The 22,366-nt window shown below is 41.9% G+C and overlaps 1 protein-coding gene across 1 annotated transcript; it reads left to right on the top strand.

Moving 5' to 3' along the window:
• Positions 1-7,925: 7,925 nt before the first annotated feature.
• On the top strand, positions 7,926-19,106 carry LOC118365227 (zinc finger protein 281-like). Its single transcript, XM_035747257.2, has 7 exons — positions 7,926-8,136; positions 10,365-10,824; positions 14,760-14,855; positions 15,073-15,199; positions 15,639-15,722; positions 15,892-16,010; positions 16,293-19,106. Exons 2-7 carry the CDS (start codon positions 10,417-10,419, stop codon positions 17,892-17,894), a joined length of 2,436 nt encoding a protein of 811 aa, XP_035603150.1. The 5' UTR covers positions 7,926-8,136; positions 10,365-10,416; the 3' UTR covers positions 17,895-19,106.
• The last annotated feature ends 3,260 nt before the right edge of the window (positions 19,107-22,366 follow it).

The following is a 22,366-nucleotide window of genomic DNA, read 5'->3' as shown; positions in this document are numbered from 1 at the left end:
GAAATTACAAAAAGTGCATAGGGGGTTAAATGTGCCAAAAATAACGTGACCAAACATTCCATTTTTTTCTTATATCTCTCAGATATAGGACAGACACTTCAAAACCTTGTTGCTTATTATTTTATTTTAATTTTTTGGGCCTTTTATGAATGTGTTATTCAATGTGTTTATATGGGAGAGAGAGAGAGAGTCATAGAGCCCATTGCCCTTTATGGTGGAGGTCTGGGGTCCGCTCACCAACCAAGACTTACATAGCCTACATAGCCCCAGGACAGCAGCACAATTAGACCCAAACAAATCATGAGAAAACAAAAAGATAATTACTTGACATTGGAAAGAATGAACAAAAAAACAGAGCAAACTAGAATGCTATTTGGCCCTAAACAGACAGTACACAGCGGCAGAATACCTGACCACTGTGACTGACCCAAAATTAAGGAAAGCTTTGACTATGAACAGACTCAGTGAGCATAGCCTTGCTATTGAGAAAGGCCGCCGTAGGCAGACATGGCTCTCAAGAGAAGACTATGTGCTCACTGCCCACAAAATGAGGTGGAAACTGAGCTGCACTTCCTAACCTCCTGCCCAATGTATGACCATATTAGAGAGACATATTTCCCTCAGATTACAGATCCACAAAGAATTCGAAAACAAATCCAATTTTGATAAACTCCCATATCTACTGGGTGAAATTCCACAGTGTGCCATCACAGCAGCAAGATTTGTGACCTGTTGCCACGAGAAAAGGGCAACCAATGAAGAACAAACACCATTGTAAATACAACCCATATTTATGCTTATTTATTTTATCTTGTGTCCTTTAACCATTTGTACATTGTTAAAACACTGTATACATATAATATGACATTTGTAATGTCTTTATTGTTTTGAGACTTCTGTATGTGTAATGTTTACTGTTAATTTTTATTGTTTATTTCACTTTATATATTATCTACCTCACTTGCTTTGGCAATGTTAACACATGTTTCCCTTGCCAATAAAGCCCTGAGAGAGAGAGAGAGAGAGAGAGAGAGAGAGAGAGAGAGAGAGAGAGAGAGAGAGAGAGAGAGAGAGAGAGAACATTAGCCAGAAGTAGTCAGCCAGAGAGCAGGAGACAGTCCACCGGGCTGCCAGCCAAGATCTTCTGTCTGGAGGGAGAGAGGCTAAATTCAATACAATATAATTAGAATCAAGTAGAACAAAATGAACCAACACAGAGATGGAATTAGTGGACGCATTTGGAATATTTGAAATGGTGTATAGGTGTCCAAGTAACATCCTCCTCTCAGAGATTTAGTGTTAAAATATTAGGTGGGTGAAATCTGAAAAGTAAAGCTTCCTGTATCTTACAATGCATTCTTCCGCAACGGTTGGGTAAACTGTTGAGCATAAAAAAGGTGGGTAAACTGCATTTACATGTGGTTATCCTCCACTAGACCACTGGTCTTAATCCCAATATAATATTATATTGTAGAAGAAGAGATACCGCAATAATGTAGACACACATCTAAAATGGTTATTGATGAAATACTTGAACATATTATTTTTTAAATCGTCAACGCAATCATCATTTCTGAAATATCAAGAGAAAAAATATCAAAGCCTTTCAAAATGTCTTAACAGCCATGTTGAGATTTCCTATCTTGTTGTTTGACTCTTGTTGTTTGACTCCTCAATGAGGAGCTTAGTTTTGCAAATCAAGGCCAGCCACTCAGCCTGGCCTGTCAATCATCCCTCTCTCCTTGGCTTCCAATAATAGACAAAGAATGTAATGTGATATTCAGAAATTGTATTTTGTGCGGATCGTCTCTCGTGTTGGGTGGATCTGGGGGGAGGAGAGACAACGGAACAGAGGAAGGGAGACTGAGGAAAGACATAGTAATGCAATGCCCTGAATTATAGATGAGTAAAGAGAATTGATAACCATCTATGTGCAGTTTGTCAAGTGACCCAGCAAGTTGCCTTAAATACCAGTTGAGGTAATGATGTCTGAGTCCCAAAATGGCACCCTATTCAATATTTAATGCACTAGTGCTCTGGTCAGAAGGACCAGAAGGTGTCATTTGGGACATAGATTATGTGAGATTTGTTTTCCTGCTGTCCTAGTCGAACCTATAGTGGGATAATACTTATCATATGATATTACAGTTGAAGTCGGAAGTTTACATACACTTAGGTTGGAGTCATTAAAACTATTTTCAACCACCCCACAAATTTCTTGTTAATTAACAAACTATAGTTTTGGCAAGTTGGTTAGGACATCTACTTTGTGCATGACACAAGTAATTTTTCCAACAATTGTTTACAGACAGATTATTTCACTTATAATTCATCTGTACAAACAATAGTACCCAAGTATAAATACCATGGGACCACGCAGCCGTCATACCGCTCAGGAAGGAGACGCGTTCTGTCTCCTAGAGATGAACGTACATTGGTGCGAAAAGTGCAAATCAATCCCAGAACAACAGCAAAGGACCTTGTGAAGATGCTGGAGGGAAACAGGTTCAAAAGTATCTATATCCACAGTAAAACTAATCCTATATTAACATAACCTGAAAGGCCGCTCAGCAAGGAAGAAACCACTGCTCCAAAACCTCCATAAAAAAGCCAGACCACGGTTTGCAACTGCACATGGGGACAAAGATCGTACTTTTTGGATAAATGTCCTCTGGACTGATGAAACAAAAATAGAACTGTTTGGCCATAATGACCATTGTTATGTTTAGAGGAAAAAGGGGGATGCCTGCAAGCCAAAGAACACCATCTCAACCGTGAAGCACGGAGGTGGTAGCATCACATTGTGGGGGTACTTTGCTGCAGGTGGAACTGGTGCACTTCACAAAATAGATGGCATCATGAAGGAGGAAAATTATGTGGATATATTGAAGTAACATCTCAAGACATCAGTCAGGAAGTTAAAGCTTGGTCGCACAGGGGACTTAAAAAGTCCAGCAAAAATCCAAGCACACGGACAACCGTGACATACAGCCGTGTACACATGTACACTGAAATAATCCCTCACAACCAGCAGGCGGGCCGGCTGGTAAATAAAGCCCAACCAATTAGCCTAAACTAAACACAGGTGCAACCAATAAACAGAAAAGGGGGAAAAGTGATCAGTGGCAGCTAGTAGGCCGGTGACGACGATCGCCGAACGCCACCCGAACAGGAAGGGGAGCCACCTTCGATAGGAGTCGTGACAGCCCTGAACTCAATCCTATAGAAAAATGTATGTGCAGAACGGAAAAAGCGCGTGAGAGCAAGGAGGCCTTACAAACCTGACTCAGTTACACCAGCTCTGTCAGGAGGAATGGGCCAAAATTGACCCAACTTATTGTGGGAAGATTGTGGAAGGCTACCCGAAACATTTGATCCAAGTTAAACAATTGAAAGGCAATGCTACCAAATACTAAAATTGAGTGTATGTAGATTTCTGACCCACTGGGAATGTGATGAAAGAAATAAAAGCTGAAATAAATCATTCTCTCTACTATTATTCTGACATTTCGCATTCTTAAAATAAAGTGGTGATCCTAACTGCCCTAAAACAGGGATTTTTTTTAGGATTAAATGTCCCGAGCTGACAAGGTACAAATCTGTCGTTCTGCCTCTGAACAAGGCAGTTAAGCCACTGTTCCCAAGCCGTCATCGAAAATAAGAATTTGTTCTTAACTGACTTGCCTAGTTAAATAAAGGAAAAATCTAAAATAAAATAAAATAATAATAAAATAAAAACATGTAATGTCAGGAATTGTGAAAAACTGAGTTTAAATCACTGCGTTCATCCACCTCTGGCCTGCTCGCCTCCCTACCACTGAGGAAGTACAGTTCCCACTCAGCCCAGTCAAAACTGTTCGCTGCTCTGGTTCCCCAATGGTGGAACACACTCCCTCACGACGCCAGGACAGCGGAGTCAATCACCACCTTCCGGAGACACCTGAAACCCCACCTCTTTAAGGAATACCTAGGATAGGATAAAGTAATCCTTCTCCCCCCCCCCCCCTTAAAAGATTTAGATGCACTATTGTAAAGTGGCTGTTCCACTGGATGTCATAAGGTGAATGCACCAATTTGTAAGTCGCTCTGGATAAGAGCGTCTGCTAAATGACTTAAATGTAATGTAAATGTAAATGTATTTAGCTAAGGTGTATGTAAACTTCCGACTTCAACTGTGTATATATAAGTGATAGAACTACGTTATTTGTATGTTAACAAAGTCTATTAAACTGAATATCTGACTCCATTAAGATGATTTAGCAATGTGCAAGAGACTATTGATGAGTTACAGTAATAGAAAGGTCAAGAAAGGTCTGAGAATATAATTCTAAAGGCAAATAGATTTAATATCATTGTAAAATGAACGATACATTTTACAATGCATGAAGCTTAATTAAGTTACAAAGCATTAACAACCATTACAAGGCATTATTCTAGGCATGATCAGAGAGGGGGAGAGAGAGCGAGAGAGAGAGAGAGAAGTCATTGCCTGAAAGGCCATGCCCCCAAGAGTCCTAGGGAAGGACAAGAGAGAAGAGTGTATCTCAAAAGCGCAGATCAGGAACAAAGAAAAGGAGACAATGAATCCAAGACCCCTTTATAACATCTGAGTTGTTTGGATTCAAAATCTGAGTTGTTGACCAATAGTATTACTGTAAAGTTAACCTCCAATCAGCTATTAGATCTACAGAATGTAAAGACAACTGAACCTCTGCTTCATAGAGGTGTGACAGAATGGGGGACGTCAAGAGCAACACAAAGAAGGAAATCTAAGACAACACAAAGGAAATACTTGCATACAGTGTAAAGAGTCACTTGGGGGGACTAGGCCACCCTACAGACCTGTTCATCCTTGGTAGTCAAGAACAGCTTGCAGTGTACAGACGAGCTCTCTCCTCAGTCTCCTCTGCACAGAGAGAGGATTGGTTTACCTGGGGGTGCAGTGGTGGTGAAGCCTCTGATGCCTTTCTGTCCCAACCACAACCTTAACTTAACCGCTGGGCTGGAAGGAGACAGTGATGGAAAGCTGATCTTTATCTACACTCGAACTGACAATACAATGATAAAATCCCTGCAACTAAACTATTCGAAAAGAAGGTGCTAGAACCTGAAAGGGTTATTTGCCTGTCCCCATAAAATAACCCTTTGAAGAACCCTTTGTGGTTCCAGGTATGACCTTCAGTGGTGGAAAAAGTACAGAATTGTCATACTTGAGTAAAAGAAAAGCTACCTCATTAGAACATTAAAAAAATTCTACCTGAGTTTAAGTCTAAAAGTATTTGGTTTAAAATATACTTTAGAATCAAAAGTAAATGTAATTACTAAAAATATCAAAAGTAAAAGTATAAATAATTTCAAATTCCTTATATTAAGCAAACCAGACAGCAAAATGTTCTTGTTTTTTAAATGTAAGGATAGCCAGAGTAACACTCCAACATTCAGACATCTTTTACAAATGAAATGTGTGTTTAGTGAGCCCACCAGATCAGAGGCAGTAGGGATGACCAGGGATGTTCTGTTGATAAGTGCGTGAAATGGACCATATTTCTGTCCTGCTAAGCATTCAAAATGTAACGAGTACTTTTGGGTGTAAAGGAAAATGTATGGAGTACAAGATCAAAGTAAAAGTAGTCAAAAACATGAATTTTTACTTAAATACTTTACACCACTGATAACCCTTTTGGGTTCCATGTAGGACCCTCTCCACAGAGGGTTCTGTCTGGAGCCAAAAAGGGTTCCCATATGGGGACAGCCAAAGGACCCTTTTGGAACCCTTTTTTCAAAGATTGTGGTCCTGTGTGTGTGTGTGTGTGTGTGTGTGTGTGTGTGTGTGTGTGTGTGTGTGTGTGTGTGTGTGTGTGTGTGTGTGTGTGTGTGTGTGTGTGTGTGTGTGTGTGTTGTGTGTGTGTGTGAGTGAGTGAGTGAGTGAGTGAGTGAGTGAGTGAGTGAGTGAGTGAGTGAGTGAGTGAGTGAGTGAGTGAGTGAGTGAGTGAGTGAGTGAGTGAGTGAGTGAGAAAAACATTAGCCAGAAGTAGTCAGCCAGAGAGCAGGAGACAGTCCACCGGGCTGCCAGCCAAGATCTTCTGTCTGGAGGGAGAGAGGCTAAATTCAATACAATATAATTAGAATCAAGTAGAACAAAATGCACCAACACAGAGATGGAATTAGTGGACGCATTTGGAATATTTGAAATGGTGTATAGGTGTCCAAGTAACATCCTCCTCTCAGAGATTTAGTGTTAAAATATTAGGTGGGTGAAATCTGAAAAGTAAAGCTTCCTGTATCTTTCAATGCATTCTTCCGCAAAGGTTGGGTAAACTGTTGAGCATAAAAAAGGTGGGTAAACTGCATTTACATGTGGTTATCCTCCACTAGACCACTGGTCTTAATCCCAATATAATATCAGTATGTGGTCGTAGCGTATGTTAATACTGTTAAAAGAGGTGTCTTGCTATGCATGAATGATGAATTTTCTGTTTAATGGAGAGGAATGTTTAATCTATGGCCATAAATGTACATTCTCACCATCTATTCTCTGATCATCCCATAGATCTCTGCACAGCAGCCATATGCACCCCAGCCTAGCATTGTGTCACACTGCTGAATTTGATGATTAGAGAAGTCCTATATTTAAACGCTTTGAGATGAGAAGTGATTTGACATATACAGCTGCTGTCAGCATTATGAGTTGTTATCGGGAATATATTAAGAAGACGGGGGGGGGGCAGTGGGGCACACATGAAAAGGCAGCCCACTGACCCTCTGCATTAACTCATACCGTCTCCATTTCAATTATGCTCTCCTCTGAATTAATTGGGTTGTTAACACAGGCAATTAGAAGTGCAGCTGAGACCAGAGGAAACGGGGGATAAAGTCTGATGAGTGGTGGTGAGATATATATACACATTCATTCACACATGTGAATGAATGTGGCTCTTATTCATATCCAATTCAGAGATTCTGCATCACTTCAGAAAATGTCTCTAATGATTGTTCCTCCCTTGGCTCGTTCGACGTTTGTTGTTAGTAGGCTATTCTTGTTCCCTCTCTCATTCTCTTTTCTTATTTTATTTGACTTGTTTTTAAGGGTCGCTCTCTTCACAGGAGACTTGACCATTGTGACTAATTAGTCCGAAGGTATTTCAGGAATGTATTTACTTTGTGCTATATATGCCACAATATTCATGCAGCACAGTATCATTGAATAGCATAGCTCTGTCAATGTACACTTTTAAGAGCTGGTGAGGTGTCCTATTTCTTCAGTAATTGGGACCCAGGGGGACAGTCACAGTTTTGAAACGTGTACACAATGAGGGAGGCAAAATATCCTCAAGGCTGGAACATAATTTTAAGAAACCATTATTCACACTGTCAGACTTCTTTTTACCTAGGTTTCAGGAAATAACTCATTAGATATTGTGGATGCATAGTCTACCCTAAATGTTACATTCCCAATCTGTAATTTCAAAAGCCTGACCCTACCATTTTGTTTGGTAGAACATAGGATAAACAACGAATGGAGTAATGCAACCTAAGATGTTGGTTTATGATAGACAGTTGTACTAAATTCCCAAGGCATGTAATATTCTACAATAATCAATGGGTGTCCTGGAACATTGCACATTATTATTTCAGTGTCTTGCATATTTGATTTACACATATGCAACTACAACCAATCACACACCCTTTTATAAACTGATAATAGCGTTTTCATAACATTCAATTTTTGTATTCTAAATTTAATCTGATTATTAGTCTGGTTTAGGTAGTTAAAAGGCATTAGGCCTATCAATTATGCTAACAAACATACAATTAATGAAATGGCACAGCACCTTCAGTTATGCAAATGACACTTATATTTCTGTTGAATTTGGTGTACGTAGGCAACAATGTCGTTCAAAATGTTAACGCATATGTCCCCGCACTGCGTGTTAATTCCCGGTCCAGTGCTCCCGGATCAAGAGTCTGTCTGTGACTCTTCGCAGGACCCGTCCGCTGTACCCATAATTCACCGCGCTGAGACAAAATGAAGGAATACAGCCACTGCGGGAGAACAATGTTTGGGCTCTAAAGATTGAAACGGACGACCAAAGGTGAAATAAACCAGCCGAAAGAGCTATTGGTGGTCATGTACTGGTAAGACAAAAGGAAATATATATTTTGGGCGAGTTTAAATATGTGAAACTCAGGCAAGAGTGTGGGACAGACAACAAAGCGCAAAGCTAGATAGCATACCGTTGCTGGAGCCGAGCATCATCAATTGTTCGCTTGAGTTGCATGGGCCATTTGTTATGGGTACGTCGCACGTATGCTCGGTTATGGTTTATTTCAGTCCTCACCCAATGCCTATTAGAGGTTCAAGTAGTTTATATCAACTGGTTTAATTAGTTAGCCAGATATTATGTATTTCAGAACCGGAAAATGAAAACGAAGCGCTCACAATATGTTGACGAATGACGACACACCGTGTTGTCTAAAATCTCTTGCGCGTGCATACGCCGACACGCAAGTTTGTCAATCAAAATTATTTTAGAATTAATTCCATACCTTGGAATCGATGTAGGACTACGTCAGGCGAGAACGGCAGATCCTCACATGGTTGGTGTAATATTAAATTCATTCTATGGTCTGAATTTAATTTTTACCGAGTATTACTGTTCTCTGCTGATGGCCATATTAGCTAATTATTGCATGATCCTGCATCACAAAGGGCCTGGCAGGCTGGTTAGCCAAATGGCTAATTGCTTGGTGGCTAGCCAGACGTTAGCAGTAGCTAGCTAGCGGTCTTTCTAGCCCAAGTGAGTGACACACCATGAATAAATCACAGTTTAGCACTGGGAACCGATTTGCCGTCTACGTCATTACTTTTTTCTTTTTTTTTTTACCACTGAATTAGTTTTAATTTTCAACTAACGCTTTCTTACAATAGATACCATTTTACTGTAGCATGTTACATATGCATCTGTTAGCTAGCTGTTAGCTTTATTTGGTATCAGCATGCTAGCAAGTTTCATCCAATGCAATTGCAATCGAGCTAGGCTAGTAGCTATGCTGGTGGAGACAATGAAGTTCAGAGATACGATTAAGTTACACGTGAAATCTGAAGCTATTCAAATTAACTGTGTTTAGCAATGAAAACACACTATTGTAAAGGAATTCAATTGAATACAATAAACTGGCTAGGTAATGGTAGTCTGGACAATGTTAAATTATGAAATTGCTGCTTATATTTTGTTATCGCTATTTCACCGAGTTAAGCTATCAGTGACACTGATATCTTCCTCGAGGTGATGCACTGGTTTGGATGATGTTCTTCTTATTTCAAAAACTCCATTTTGATTTTGCCTTTTGGAATCCTCTGTCATTCCTCGTTACATTTGTAAAATAGCACAGCAGCTGAGACATGACTAACCTCAGTCATCTCAAATGTCATGTTATGATGGTCATTTAGAAAAGTGTTAATTTTGTGAGATCAACCTAATCTTCCTGTAGCTATAGACAAGTATATTAAACAGCCAACGTTTTGCAGTATACCCATGTTATCAGTTTTATTTTGTTTCTTGATAGTATTTCAGTGGCTAGTACTGGCTACTCTTGCTTGGTTCTTTAACTTTAAAGCCCATGTTTGATGGGTGTCCTATGATGATGACGACCTGTAGTGACAGATTAAAATACAGAAATGGACCTTCCATTTACCATTTACCTGTATAACCTAACTGGACTGGTGCCTTTTTTTTAGTTAATTAGCCTAGTCCTCAAATAGGATGACAGATTAACACGCCGCTTCAGGTTTATTCCGCTCTCTCATAGGACGTCAGAGTTTAACATATTATAGTCTATACCTTTTACCCAGGTTAATTCAACTACATCTGAGGTTGACTGAAGACTTTTAAAAAAAATAGCCTGTTTTTAAGGTACCATAATTCACACAAGTCAGACTCCAGACCGTGGCTGTTTGTTGTTGACCCACAAACCCTTATTATTAATCTGGCTAAGCACTTGATTGGGAGATCAGCGGGCATGAAACTGATTCCTCAGGGACAGCCCATTGTAAGAATGCTGCCCATCCAGTCAATGTCTGTCTGGACAGTTCATTTATTTCATGTGAGTTGGTGTCAGCAGCACATGTAAACCAAAAACAAACCATCATATATCACTGATGGAAAGGCCACCCAGATGTTAATGTTTCTTTTCCACTCATCCAGGAGTGCTGCACTGCAGCTTCACCCTGCTCTCACCTCAACTGTGTCTGTGCTATCTGGTGGGAGAAACACATTTTTAGAGCAGAATACACATTTCCGTTCGCTATAACGTATGGACAATAAAGTTGCATTGTACTTCAGCATCTGCTCTTTCTTTCCCAGGATGGTTCCGGTTGGCTCCCATTAGTTGAACCTGCCCACCACCAAGTTCATCATGAGCATCATTCAAGACAAACTAGGTAATGACTTCCTGCGCTCCAATGGGAGCATGGACTCCAACTTCTCCCCTGGCATGATCATGTTCAGTCACCTGCCCCCAGTGACCAGCTTCACCCGGCTGGCCACCCAGTCTGTTATGCAGGACCTGCCAGGCCCTCACGAGATGATCCTGAAGAAGGAGCGGGACTCTCCAGACTGCAGCATGGCTGGGGTGGGCGGCCTGGTGGAGTATGGCGGGGTGGGGGACTATGTCCATGCTATGGACATCAAGCAGGAGAAGATGACAGAACATGACTACCGTCAGCCGCTGTACCCTGGAGGCCCGGGGAAGAGCACCGAGCTCCTGGAGGTGTCCATGGGCAACCACCAGAATCTGCTGGTGCATGACCTTAGCCTAGGCAACGTAAGGCCTTCTGACACATCAATACTTAGAGGGCTGGTTTCCCACACACACAAAGCCTAGTTGTGTATTAAAAAGCCTTCTCAACAGAGATTCTCCATTGAAATAGCTTTTTAGTCCAGGACTAAACTTAATCTGTGTCTGGGAAAACCTGACTGTAATGTTATTTTAAACCAGAGAATTCAAGGCAAGGCACCACACCATAATAGGGATTTTTTTTTAATTAATTAAAAAATCTGATTTATATACAACCTTTACCGGTTGTATGTAGACAAATGACTTTTTGGTATTACACATTTTCATACATATTTTATTTAAATATGCAAATTGGGCAATATATCATTAAATATGCACATGATTGCATATTACGCAAATACATTTTTCTGGACACTGGATGAAGTCAGCCTAAATATTTTGGTTTCATTTTAACACTCCATGACCGGACTTGTCCAGAGCAAATTGTGGGTAAATACTTTTTTCATCTTTCTATCTGTAAAATACTAAAGACATAGATGTAGGTAAAAAGCTTTTTTGGCAAATGTTTCCCAACAAGATCTTACCCAGAAGAAAAAAATTCCTCTGGGCAAGTCTGTACCTAAGCATAACCATACAGAATTTGGTGAAGCCAGATGCTTCTGAAGCTGAGGAAAATTAGTTGGTTGGCGTGTGGGAAGGGTCTGACTTTCAGTAAATGGCAGTTGAAGAAAAGTACAGTGAAATTAGGCTGTCAAATGCCTATTTAGACCCAATCACCATCTCCAAAGTAAGTTACTAAATAGACCAGTTTGTAACATTCTCTATGAAATGTACTTTTAAATTGTGTAATTCAATGTAGTGAGCTTTGAAATGATTATGTGCATTTTAAAGTGGTTAAAATGAATTATGTTGATGACTAGTATGATAAACTAAAGAAAATATACATTTATCTAAATTCAGCAAAAAAAGAAATGTCCTCTCACTGTCAACTGCGTTTATTTTCAGCAAACTTAACGTGTAAATATTTGTATGAACATAACAAGATTCAACAACAGACAAAAGGGGGGGGGTCAAAAGTAACAGTATCTAGTGTGGCCACCAGCTGCATTACGTACTGCAGTGCATCTCCTCATGGACTGTCCCAGATTTGCCAGTTCTTGCTGTGAGATGTTACCCCACTCTTCCACCAAGGCACCTGCAAGTTCCCGGACATTTCTGGAGGGAATGGCCCTAGCCCTCACCATCCAATCCAACAGGTCCCAGACGTGCTCCGTGGGATTGAGATCCGGGCTCTTCGCTGGCCATGGCAGAACACTGACATTTCTGTCTTGCAGGAAATCATGCACGGATCGAGCAGTATGGCTGGTGGCATTGTCATGCTGGAGGGTCATGTCAGGATGAGCCTGCAGGAAGGGTACCACATGAGGGAGGAGGATGTCTTCCCTGTAACACACAGCTTTGAGATTGCCTGCAATGACAACAAGCTCAGTCCGATGATGCTGTGACACACCGGCCCAGACCATGACGGACCCTCCGCCTCCAAATCGATCCCGCTCCAGAGTACAGGCCTCGGTGTAACGCTCATTCCTTCGACGATAAATGCGAATCCGACCATCACTTCTGGTGAGACAAAGCCGCAACTCACTTTTTGACCGTCCTGTCTGGTCCAGTGACGGTGGGTTTTTGCCCATAGGCAACGTTGTTGCCGGTGATGTCTGGTGAGGACCTACCTTACAACAGACCTACAAGCACCCAGTCCAGCCTCTCTCAGCCTATTGCGGACAGTCTGAGTGCTGATGGAGGGTTTGTTCATTCCTGGTGTAACCCGGGCAGTTGTTGTTGCCATCCTGTACCTGTCCCGCAGGTGTGATGTTCGGATGAACCGATCCTGTTCGGGTGTTGTTTCACGTAGTCTGCCACTGCAAGGATGATCAGTGGCCGTCCGGTCTCCCTGTAGCTCTGTCTTAGGTCTCTCGCTGTACGGACATTGCAATTTATTGCCCTGGCCACATCTGCAATCCTCATGCCTCCGTGCAGCATGCCCAAGGCACATTCACACAGATTAGCAGGGACCCTGGGCATCTTTCTTTGGGTGTTTTTCAGAGTCAGTAGCAAGGCCTCTTTAGTGTCCTAAGTTTTCAGAACTGTGACCTTAATTGCCTACCATCTGTAAGCTGTTAGTGTTTTAACGACTGTTCCACAGGTGCATGTTCATTAATTGTCTATGGTTCATTGAACAAGCATGGGAAACAGTGTTTAAACCCTTTACAATGAATATCTGAAGTTAATAGGATTTTTGAAAGTCAGGATCCTGATAAAGGAATGCTTATTTTTTTGCTGAGTTTAGTTTGACATGTACATTTCTGAAAAAGAATCAAATTAAATGTCCCAAAATACCAAAAAATCTCAAAATTGATAGGTAAATGCAAAAATATAATTTCAGCCTATGGTGTCTGGCCTTGACCCACACCAAATTTCCCTCTTTTGTTATGTTAAAAAATAAGATGTTCTCCATTGAAATGTCTAATTTACTGCAGCATTACAATTAGTAAAAAAATAAATAATAATAATTACTCCGGAGGTTTGGTTGATCAGATGTCCACCTGTCTTTTGGGGTGTGGGCTTGTAACATGGCCAATCTCACCAAAGACTGATGGATGGATTGAGTGAATGTGTGAAAGGGTGGGGGCAGCAGAGAGGGAGGATTTAGTAATGGTAACCTAAATATAAGGCATCAAATGCAAAATATGTCCCTCTCAAAATGATTGAGATTGGGCCTCCGTGTGAATGGAAACGTCTTGGCAAGGACACAGTCGTCTTGTTTGAGCTTGCACTCACACATTGTCTTTACACACACACATGCTCTCTCTCTCTCTGCCTAACAATAGCCAGACTCCAGAGGTTTACTAGGCAGCACTTGGCATGCTCATTGAAAAGCTAGACATATCATTTCCTGCTCACTAAATATGGTTTATTAGTTTATCCAAGGACATCTTAGAGAATACATTACATTAACTTTGAGATGTTTTATTTATTTAACCTTTTATTTAACTGCGTTATCTATACACATGTATGATTATATTACTGAGGAGACAATCATTTTTCTCCACTCAAAAAGCTGATTCCCTACTAAAATTATGAGTAGTTTCATTTGGAGTGCAGTCGGAGCACCCCAAATGGTGCTATTATTTTCAGGATAATGACATGCATGTGAGCTTGCAGACATTTTGAGCCCACTGATCCTGCGCTCGTTGTGTTGCGGAAATGAGACGGGTTTGTTTTGGCTAGCCTTTCCCCTGATCTAATACAATGATTGGTTGATATTTGAGAGCTCCGTCGTCTTTCACATGCACCCATCCACACTCATAGGCTGTGTCCGACTTTTGACAAGGGCCCATAGGCCGTTGGTCAAAATTAGTGCACTATATAGGAAATAGGATGCCATTCCAGACAGCCATGTTCTTAGTATCCATATGGTGTTGGGAAGTGTAATTGAAATCCCAGTGTCCCTTTCCTAAACCACAGACCCTTTTGTTTGAAGATTGCTCTTCATAGTGGGTGAACATGCTGAATATTAATGAGTCTGTATTTACACTTGAGTTGCTAGTTAATAAGCCTAGGCCTTTTCTATGGGATTCTATGTGTGTCTCAAATTACACCCTATTCCCTTTATATAGGCCATTTTGATATGCATCCTAAATTAACAGCAGCTCTCCCATTTGAAGGACTGCTTAACTGTCTGGAGAGATGCACAGGGGGAGCCATAAATATGTGGTTTATTACTCTACCTTCTGGCACTTCCCCAAGGCAGCCTTCTGCAATGGCTGAAATGAGCTTTCACGAAATGCTGCGTTGAGTCTGTTTTTGTCTTGTGTACACATGCAATATGTCGGCTATATGACTGAACTAGGCCCTTCCCATTCTCTCAAGTGCTCACTCTGCGCCTCCCTTTTGTCATCCAGCTGCCGAGTCGGTTAGGAAAGGAGTCCTCAGGAAAGCGAGGTCGAAGGTCAAATGGTGAAGAGAGCAAGCCCCGGAGGAAACGTGGAGAGCCTAAGGTGTGTGAACTGTCCTTTCTATTCAAGTTGTATGTGTTTGATATGCATCCTAAGTTATCTTGATTTAGATATAATTCATTTTTCAATAGTTTAGGATCCATTACATCAAAGTACTTTTTTTCCCCCTGAACTTAGTTTCTATCTTCAGTGAAACGATCATGCATTAAATAAATTAAATTGCATTTGTTAGTTGAATTGACCTTATTTTGTCCAAAAGCAATCAATGATGCTGGATGCAGATGGAGGCAGCATGTGGCCCAACGGGAAGCTCCACATCTGTGAGCACTGCAGCGCATCCTTCAGGAGCTCATACCACCTGCGCAGACATGTCCTCATCCACACAGGTACCCAGGACCCTACTGACTGATCTATTAGGCTAATTTTTAATATGTTTGTTTTTTAATTGAAAAATTATGTCTTGAGGGAACATTTTTCACTTTCACAAATGAAAGAAGTTCAGTATTTGTGTTGAATTTAATAGACAGACGAGATGATTGTTATGGGAGGTCCTCATTCACACGGGTACCTAGGCCACTGATCAAAATGTCTGTTCATTTCTAGCATTCAGTGTGGTCTCGGTTAGTTTCTCACTAGAGTATAAAAGCAAAAATATCTCCAGAAAATTTTGGAATAGATTGTGTGGTTAGAAAAACCTAGTTTTTCACAAAGTCACTGTAGGAAACCTTGAAATTAAACCAGTGCAGTATTAGTTTTGAATAGACTAGGCAGACACAGAGGATTTAACTTAGTAAACATGACTGTGTGGCTGTGGTGGTGCCTTAGGTGAGAGGCCGTTCAGGTGCAGCCAGTGTAACATGAGTTTCATCCAGAAGTACCTACTACAGCGGCACGAGAAGATCCACAGTGGTGAGTGGCATGTCATACATCCCACACACATGTCAAGCACACTAATGACACGTGAGAGGCAAACAGTCAATTACCTTTGTGCACCAATAGTTCGATGACACAATGAGCAAACCTATGTTTTGTAGATGGTTATTTTTCTTTAGATCTTCTGTGATGTTTCCCATGACAGGAGAGAAGCCTTTTTGCTGTGACCAGTGTAACATGCGCTTCATTCAGAAATACCACATGGAGAGACACAAGAGGACCCACAGTGGAGAAAAGCCATACAGATGTGAGACCTGCCAACAGGTAGTGACCTCCACATGAGAAATCTACTGAAATAGGTTGACGTGTGTGTTGGGAGGGGAGTGGTTATGATGCATGTCTGTTTTTAACCTGTGGAAGCAGCAGCACTTTTGAATGGCTGAAACAAATGTCCCCTCGGGGACAATGCATCCTAATATGCCCACTTCCATTATGGCATGAGGCATGACCTGACAAGTTATATTTCTCGGGATGGAAGTGTATTCGTGTCTATCCCATTCTGCTGTTTACAATCTGTACCCTACTTATGGTCTCTCTGCCCTGCAGTTTTTTTCTAGGACAGACCGATTACTCAAGCACAAGCGAACCTGTGGAGAAGCCATAAAGAAGGGTCTGGAGCCCGGGATGTTGGACCTGGGCTGTGAGGACATGGGGCAGGGCAGCTACGGAATCACTCAGGGAAACACTGGGGCCTCGGTCCGGAAGAGGGGCAAGTCCAAAAACTCTGAGGGGGGGGAGCGCAAGAGGAAGAAAGCGGCTGGACCGGTTGAAGCAGGAGGGCTGGGCGGAGCACACATCCACGGGGCGCCGTCGGGAGGGTACAGTCTCCATGACTACAGCGTGGAGAATCACACTGTGTCCTCTTCCACTCCGCCAGGGCCCAGTATGCACCACGAGCATCAAAGCCGAGCCCCTAAGATGGCCTTCAAGAAGGCCAACCGTAAGGCCCTGGACCAGGGGGGCTTGGGGCAGGCCAAGCAGGGCACTATGGAGCAGGGTGAGGGTGTGGGGATGGTCGGGATGGGCCTCATGCAGGGCTCTGAGGCCAAATCGGGTCCCACCAGCAGCAACTATGATGATGCCATGCAGTTCCTCAAGAAGAGACGCTACCTTAACGCGGCCAACAGTGCAGCATCAGGGGCCGGGGTGGCAGAGAGCAGCACCAACGATTATGAGGTCAACGTTGGTCACCTGTCATCCCAGCAGTCGGTTATCCAGGGGGTGGTCTCAGGTGTGATGGACAGCGACTCGCCCCTGAGTCTGCTCGACTCCTCCCCCATGGGCGTGGACAAGCACGACAGGTCGGGGATCCCTGACGAGGTACTGCAGAGCCTGCTGGACCACTACACCCAGAAACCAGACAGCTCGCACCACGACGTGCACTTTGACCTCAGTGACCAGCACGTGGCGCTGCACCCTGTCTCAGCAGATGGCTCTGACCTGAGCCACGATGCAGACTCTCCCAGCCCGTCTGGAGACAAGACGGTCATTATGCACGAGTACTCCCGCTTCTTGCTGCAGGCCCTGGAACGCACCAGCCACAACACAGGCTTCCCCCTGGGCCCCGTGCCCCCAGCTACAGGGCCCTTCACCAGCACCCACCAACGCAACCCACTCTTTACAGACAAGCACATGTACACTACGTCCCCTCTGGAGTGTGGCTTCAGCCAGCCGGTGGCCTCTCCCACCCTGCCCTCCTCCGTGCCAAAGTCCCACTTTGCAATGCTGTCAGACTCCTCTCCGCAGCACAGCTTCCACCTAAACAGCCTGGAGCCTGCCACCCACCAGCAGCTTACCCCTTCTCAGGAGCTCACCGACCAGATGGAGAAGCAACACTCCTCCTCTTCCCCCTCCTCCTACCAGATCAACCCGTCTGACCTGGGCAGCCAGAAGGACTTGCAGAACCTGGCTTCTCTGGACCCCTCTAAGGGCTCCTACACGATCGAGAACTTTGCCCAGGCCTTTGGATCCCAGTTCAAGTCGGCCGGCCGCGGCGCCTTGTCGTACGGCGCTGACTCTTGCGGGGAGGTGGACCACAGGATAAGGACACCGGTCTCCGAATTCTCAGGGTATACTAGTTTGTTAGCCGACGTCAATGAGGCAGTAAGTACAGGTTCCAAAACCCCAACAAGCCAAAGCTACAGATAAGGGCCTGGGAGGGGACAGCATTCTGTTGGAGTTTCGTGTTTTGTCCATTTTTTTATTTTATTTTCTAAAAAAAAATGAGTGCTCCTATTTTATTCTTATTTTTATTAAGTGAAGTTTTAATTATTATTATTACACTGCCGCTATGTGTATGCCTCAACCCTCTCCCCAGGACTGGTCTTCAAGGACTATTCAAATGCAATTTTTTAAGATATATTTTTAAAGTAAATATCTATGTATTTAGTCTGTTTTTCTTGTCATTTTTGGTCTGCTCGTTAATCGTTAGAATGAAAAGTACATTTTTTTGAAAAGCAAACAGAGTAGCAATGAACTTGTTTTTTTTCTCCCATGAGCTTAAGGGTTTTAGCAATCAACTTTACAATTGTAGCTAGCATAATAATGAGAATAACAATGATGGTGGCAGGAAATAGCCCAGAACTGAAATAGCAAAAAATAAATAATGATATTGTCTGTTACAAGGATAAGTATTACTCAGGAAAAAGTGTAAACGGAGGAAATTGTATAGTGCAGTGAGCACTCATTTTAGAGGTGTAAATTTGCAACTACAAAGAGGATGCTTTGTGTGGTTATTTCTTGTGTTTTATACCTTGGTTGATGAGTGCAACAAATAATGGAGGCTGCTGCCAGCTCACTTACACTGAGAACACTTTCCACTTAGCTATATAGAGATTATGGTACTTTCTTGTTAATGTGAAACTCATGTTTTCTTTCAATAAGGGCCATATATATTTATAACAATATATACATGTATAATAACAGCTATAATCATTCTGGGGAACTGCCAGGTGAGGTAGAGGAATTGGGGTGGGGGTATAAATTGTTTTCCTTGTTAGTTTGAGGAGAACATAGTGACTCTATTCCTTGGCCAATAGAGGTTGCTGTTGGACAGCTGTGGAATGGCCTTCCTCATATTTCTCCCCTCTACTTCCTCTTCAATTATTTTCTTTCCTTAAAAGAGTCCGATTAGCACTTTGAGCCATTTAATTCATTGAATAAACTAAACTACCCCATAAGATCATGGAAGACATTTTGAAACAAACTGACTTGCTTTCTAAAGAGATGTGTTTATTTGGTTGGGGTTACTACCGTATGCAGATGTGGGGTTGAATGAATCTTGAGCAATGGGTTGTTAGGGGAAGGGATGCCCTAAGTTTGGATGACATGGTCTCTTATGGGAGGGGGGGTGGTTTGGGCCTGGGGAGTTTTTATTTTATTAGCATTATCTCCTGGATGTTATCATGTTTAGGTCATTATGGGGGAGGGGGGTGTTTTAAGGAAATGTATTAACGGTGAAATTGAGAGTGAACGTGTTAAGTAATTCACCACTCTGTTTAGCATCTTTGCTTTACTATTTCAATTTAAAGTTAAGTGTATAAAAGTGGCTGAATATTTCTTCCCCTGTTACTGAGACAGCCTGGAAACCATGTAAGGAAGTGATCATGTGATTAAATATAACCCATATACCTATAACAAACCCAAAGCATTAGACATTTCTGGTGTGCTGGCACTACCATAATGGTATTTTATGGGGAATGGGGGTGCCTAGTCCTGGAAAATGTTGTCTACAAATAAATTCAGTGCGTCCCAAATGGCACTCTATAAAGTGCACTACTTTTGACCAGGGCCCATAGAAGAATAGGGTGCCATTGTGGATGTACACATTGTCTAAATGGAATGTACATTTCTCTGTGCATGTGTCTAATGCATTGTTTGATTATGTAATTTCTTGCGGTCCTAAAATGAATCTTTAATTTATTTGATGTACTTTTGTAAATCAAACAATTGCATTTTCTTCCATAGCAACAACTGGCCTTTTGTGCTAGAAATGCTGTCACACTTCTTTCTTTTTTTTAAATATATATATTCTATTTTTATTTATCCTTTTATTTCCTTATGCCCCTTTTTTGTCTTGCAGTCATTCAGTCATGTTTCATGATTCAGTAATGTTGCAATATCATAGGGAACAATGACTGACCACTACAACCATGCTCTGTTTTTATTGGATAGGTGGCTGAGAGGTGAACAATAAGGACATTGACCTTTTTCTATACCTCGTTATCTCAACACACAAGCAGGGACAGGACAAAAGGTTGGATGTATGGAGCAGAGATGCTGTCGGATGTGGCTATTTTAAAACATTGTGTTAATGACATTTATTGGACAAGGAGGGTATATTATTGCTTTAGGGTTCTGTAAATGCCTAATCATGCCAGCCAGTGTTGCAGTCTACAGTTCAACTCATTGTCTCCAAGGTAACATTTGTTACTTCCTATATTGTATGCCTATTGTTTACAAAATAATTTACAGAACACTACATCTAAATCTTGCCCCAGATTATTATTCGCATAACTTTTTTTGTAGAGCTCTTTTTTTTGTCAGCACACCAAATTTGTAGCTGAGGTTATCTTCCCTCTTATTTTGTTTCAGATTCTTGTAATGATTTGCAGGGCTGTACCTGTCCAATGAATTTATAATGGATTAGGGAAAAACAATAAATGCTGTTATCACGATTTTGTTGATTTTGGTTTGACACTTAAACAAGTGGTTTGTTCTAATGGTGTTTTACACGAAGTCCATGAGGTGTGGGTCAACTGTTTGTTCACCCGCCCGCAACTGCTAATAACCCTTTGCGAAAATCTGATGCCCTGACCCTAACCTGCAAATATAGAAAATATATTGTAGGCTACAGTCAGACGGTGGAATTATTTTGTATTTTTTTGAGAGGGGGTGCGGGATTTCTTTGGTTTGTTGCCTAATGTAGATGTAAACTCGACAACAACAAAGAAAAAGGCCCTTTTTCAAGACCCTGTTTATCAAAGATAATTTGTAAAAATCCAAATAACTTCACAGATCTTCATTGGAAAGGGTTTAAACACTGTTTCCCATGCTTGTTCAATTAACCATAAACAATTAATGAACATGCACCTGTGGAGCGGTCGATATTAACTTCTTATGGCTGGGGGGCAGTATTGAGTAGCTTGGATGAATAAGGTGCCCAGAGTAAACTGCCTGCTCCTCAGTCCCAGTTGCTAGTATATGCATATTATTTGGATCGAAAACACTCTGAAGTTTCTAAAACTGTTTGAATGATGTGTGTGAGTAAAACAGAACTCATATAGCAGGCAAAAACCTGAGAGAAAAATCCAACCAGGAATTGGGAAATCTGAGGTTGGTCGATTTTCAACTCCGTCCCTATCGAAGATACAGTGGGATATTGGTCATTTTGCACTTCCTAAGGCTTCCACTAATGTCAACCGTCTTTAGAAACTTGTTTGAGGCTTCTACTGTGAAGTGGGGCCGAATGAGAGGGGATTGAGTCAGAGGTCTGGCAGCAGTCACGCGCTGGTCACACGCATTTCACATGAAGTATCTCCCGTTCCTTTGCTTTTCTGAAGACAAAGGAATTCTCCTGTAGGAATATTGTTGAAGATTTATGTTAACATCCTATAGATGGGATTCCTGGGAGTGCATTCTGATCAAGACCATCAAAGGTAAGTGAATATTTGTTATTTCTGACATTGACTCCAGCATGGCGGATACATGTATTTGTTTGTCTGAGCGCTGTATTCAGATTATTGCATGGTTTGCTTTTTCCGTAAAGCTTTTTTGAAATCTGACAGCGGTTGCATTAAGGAGAAGTATATCTATATTTCCATGTGTAACACTTGTATTTTCATCAACATTTATAATTAGTATTTCTGTAAATTGATGTGGCTCTCTGCAAAGTCACCGGATGTATTTGGAACTACTGAACGTAACGCGCCAATGTATACTGAGAATTTTTGATATAAATATGAACTTTACCGAACAAAACATACATGTATTGTGTAACATGAAGTCCTATGAGTCATCTGATGAAGATCATCAAAGGTTAGTGATTAATTATCTCTATTTCTGCTTTTTGTGACTCTTTGGCTGGAAAAATGTATTTTTCTGTGGCTTGGCTCTGACCTAACAATCATTTGTGGTGCTTTCGCTGTAAAGCCTATTTGAAATCGGACACTGTGGTGGGATTAACAAGATTATCTTTAAAATGGTATAAAATACTTGTATGTTTGAGTAATTTTAATTGAGATTTCTGGGCACAAACCCACCGTCACTGGACCAGACAGGACTGGCAAAAGTTCTCTTCACTGACGAGTCGCGGTTTTGTCTCACCAGGGGTGATGGTCGGATTCATGTTTTATCGTCGAAGAAATGAGCGTTACACCGAGGTCTGTACTCTGGAGTGGGATTGATTTGGAGGTGGAGGGTCCATCATGGTCTGGGGCGGTGAGTCACCACATTATCGGACTGAGCTTGTCATTGCAAGCAATCTCAACGCAGTGCGGGCTCATCCTGACATGACCCTCCAGCATGACAATGCCACTAGCCATACTGCTTGTTCTGTGAGTGATTTCCTGCAAGACAGGAATGTCAGTGTTCTGCCATTTGCCAGCGACGAGCCCGGATCT

This window comes from Oncorhynchus keta, chromosome 32 (assembly GCF_023373465.1).
Source record: "Oncorhynchus keta strain PuntledgeMale-10-30-2019 chromosome 32, Oket_V2, whole genome shotgun sequence".
Classification (NCBI taxonomy): Eukaryota; Metazoa; Chordata; class Actinopteri; order Salmoniformes; family Salmonidae; genus Oncorhynchus; species Oncorhynchus keta.
This window is presented reverse-complemented; position numbering and strand designations above follow the sequence as displayed.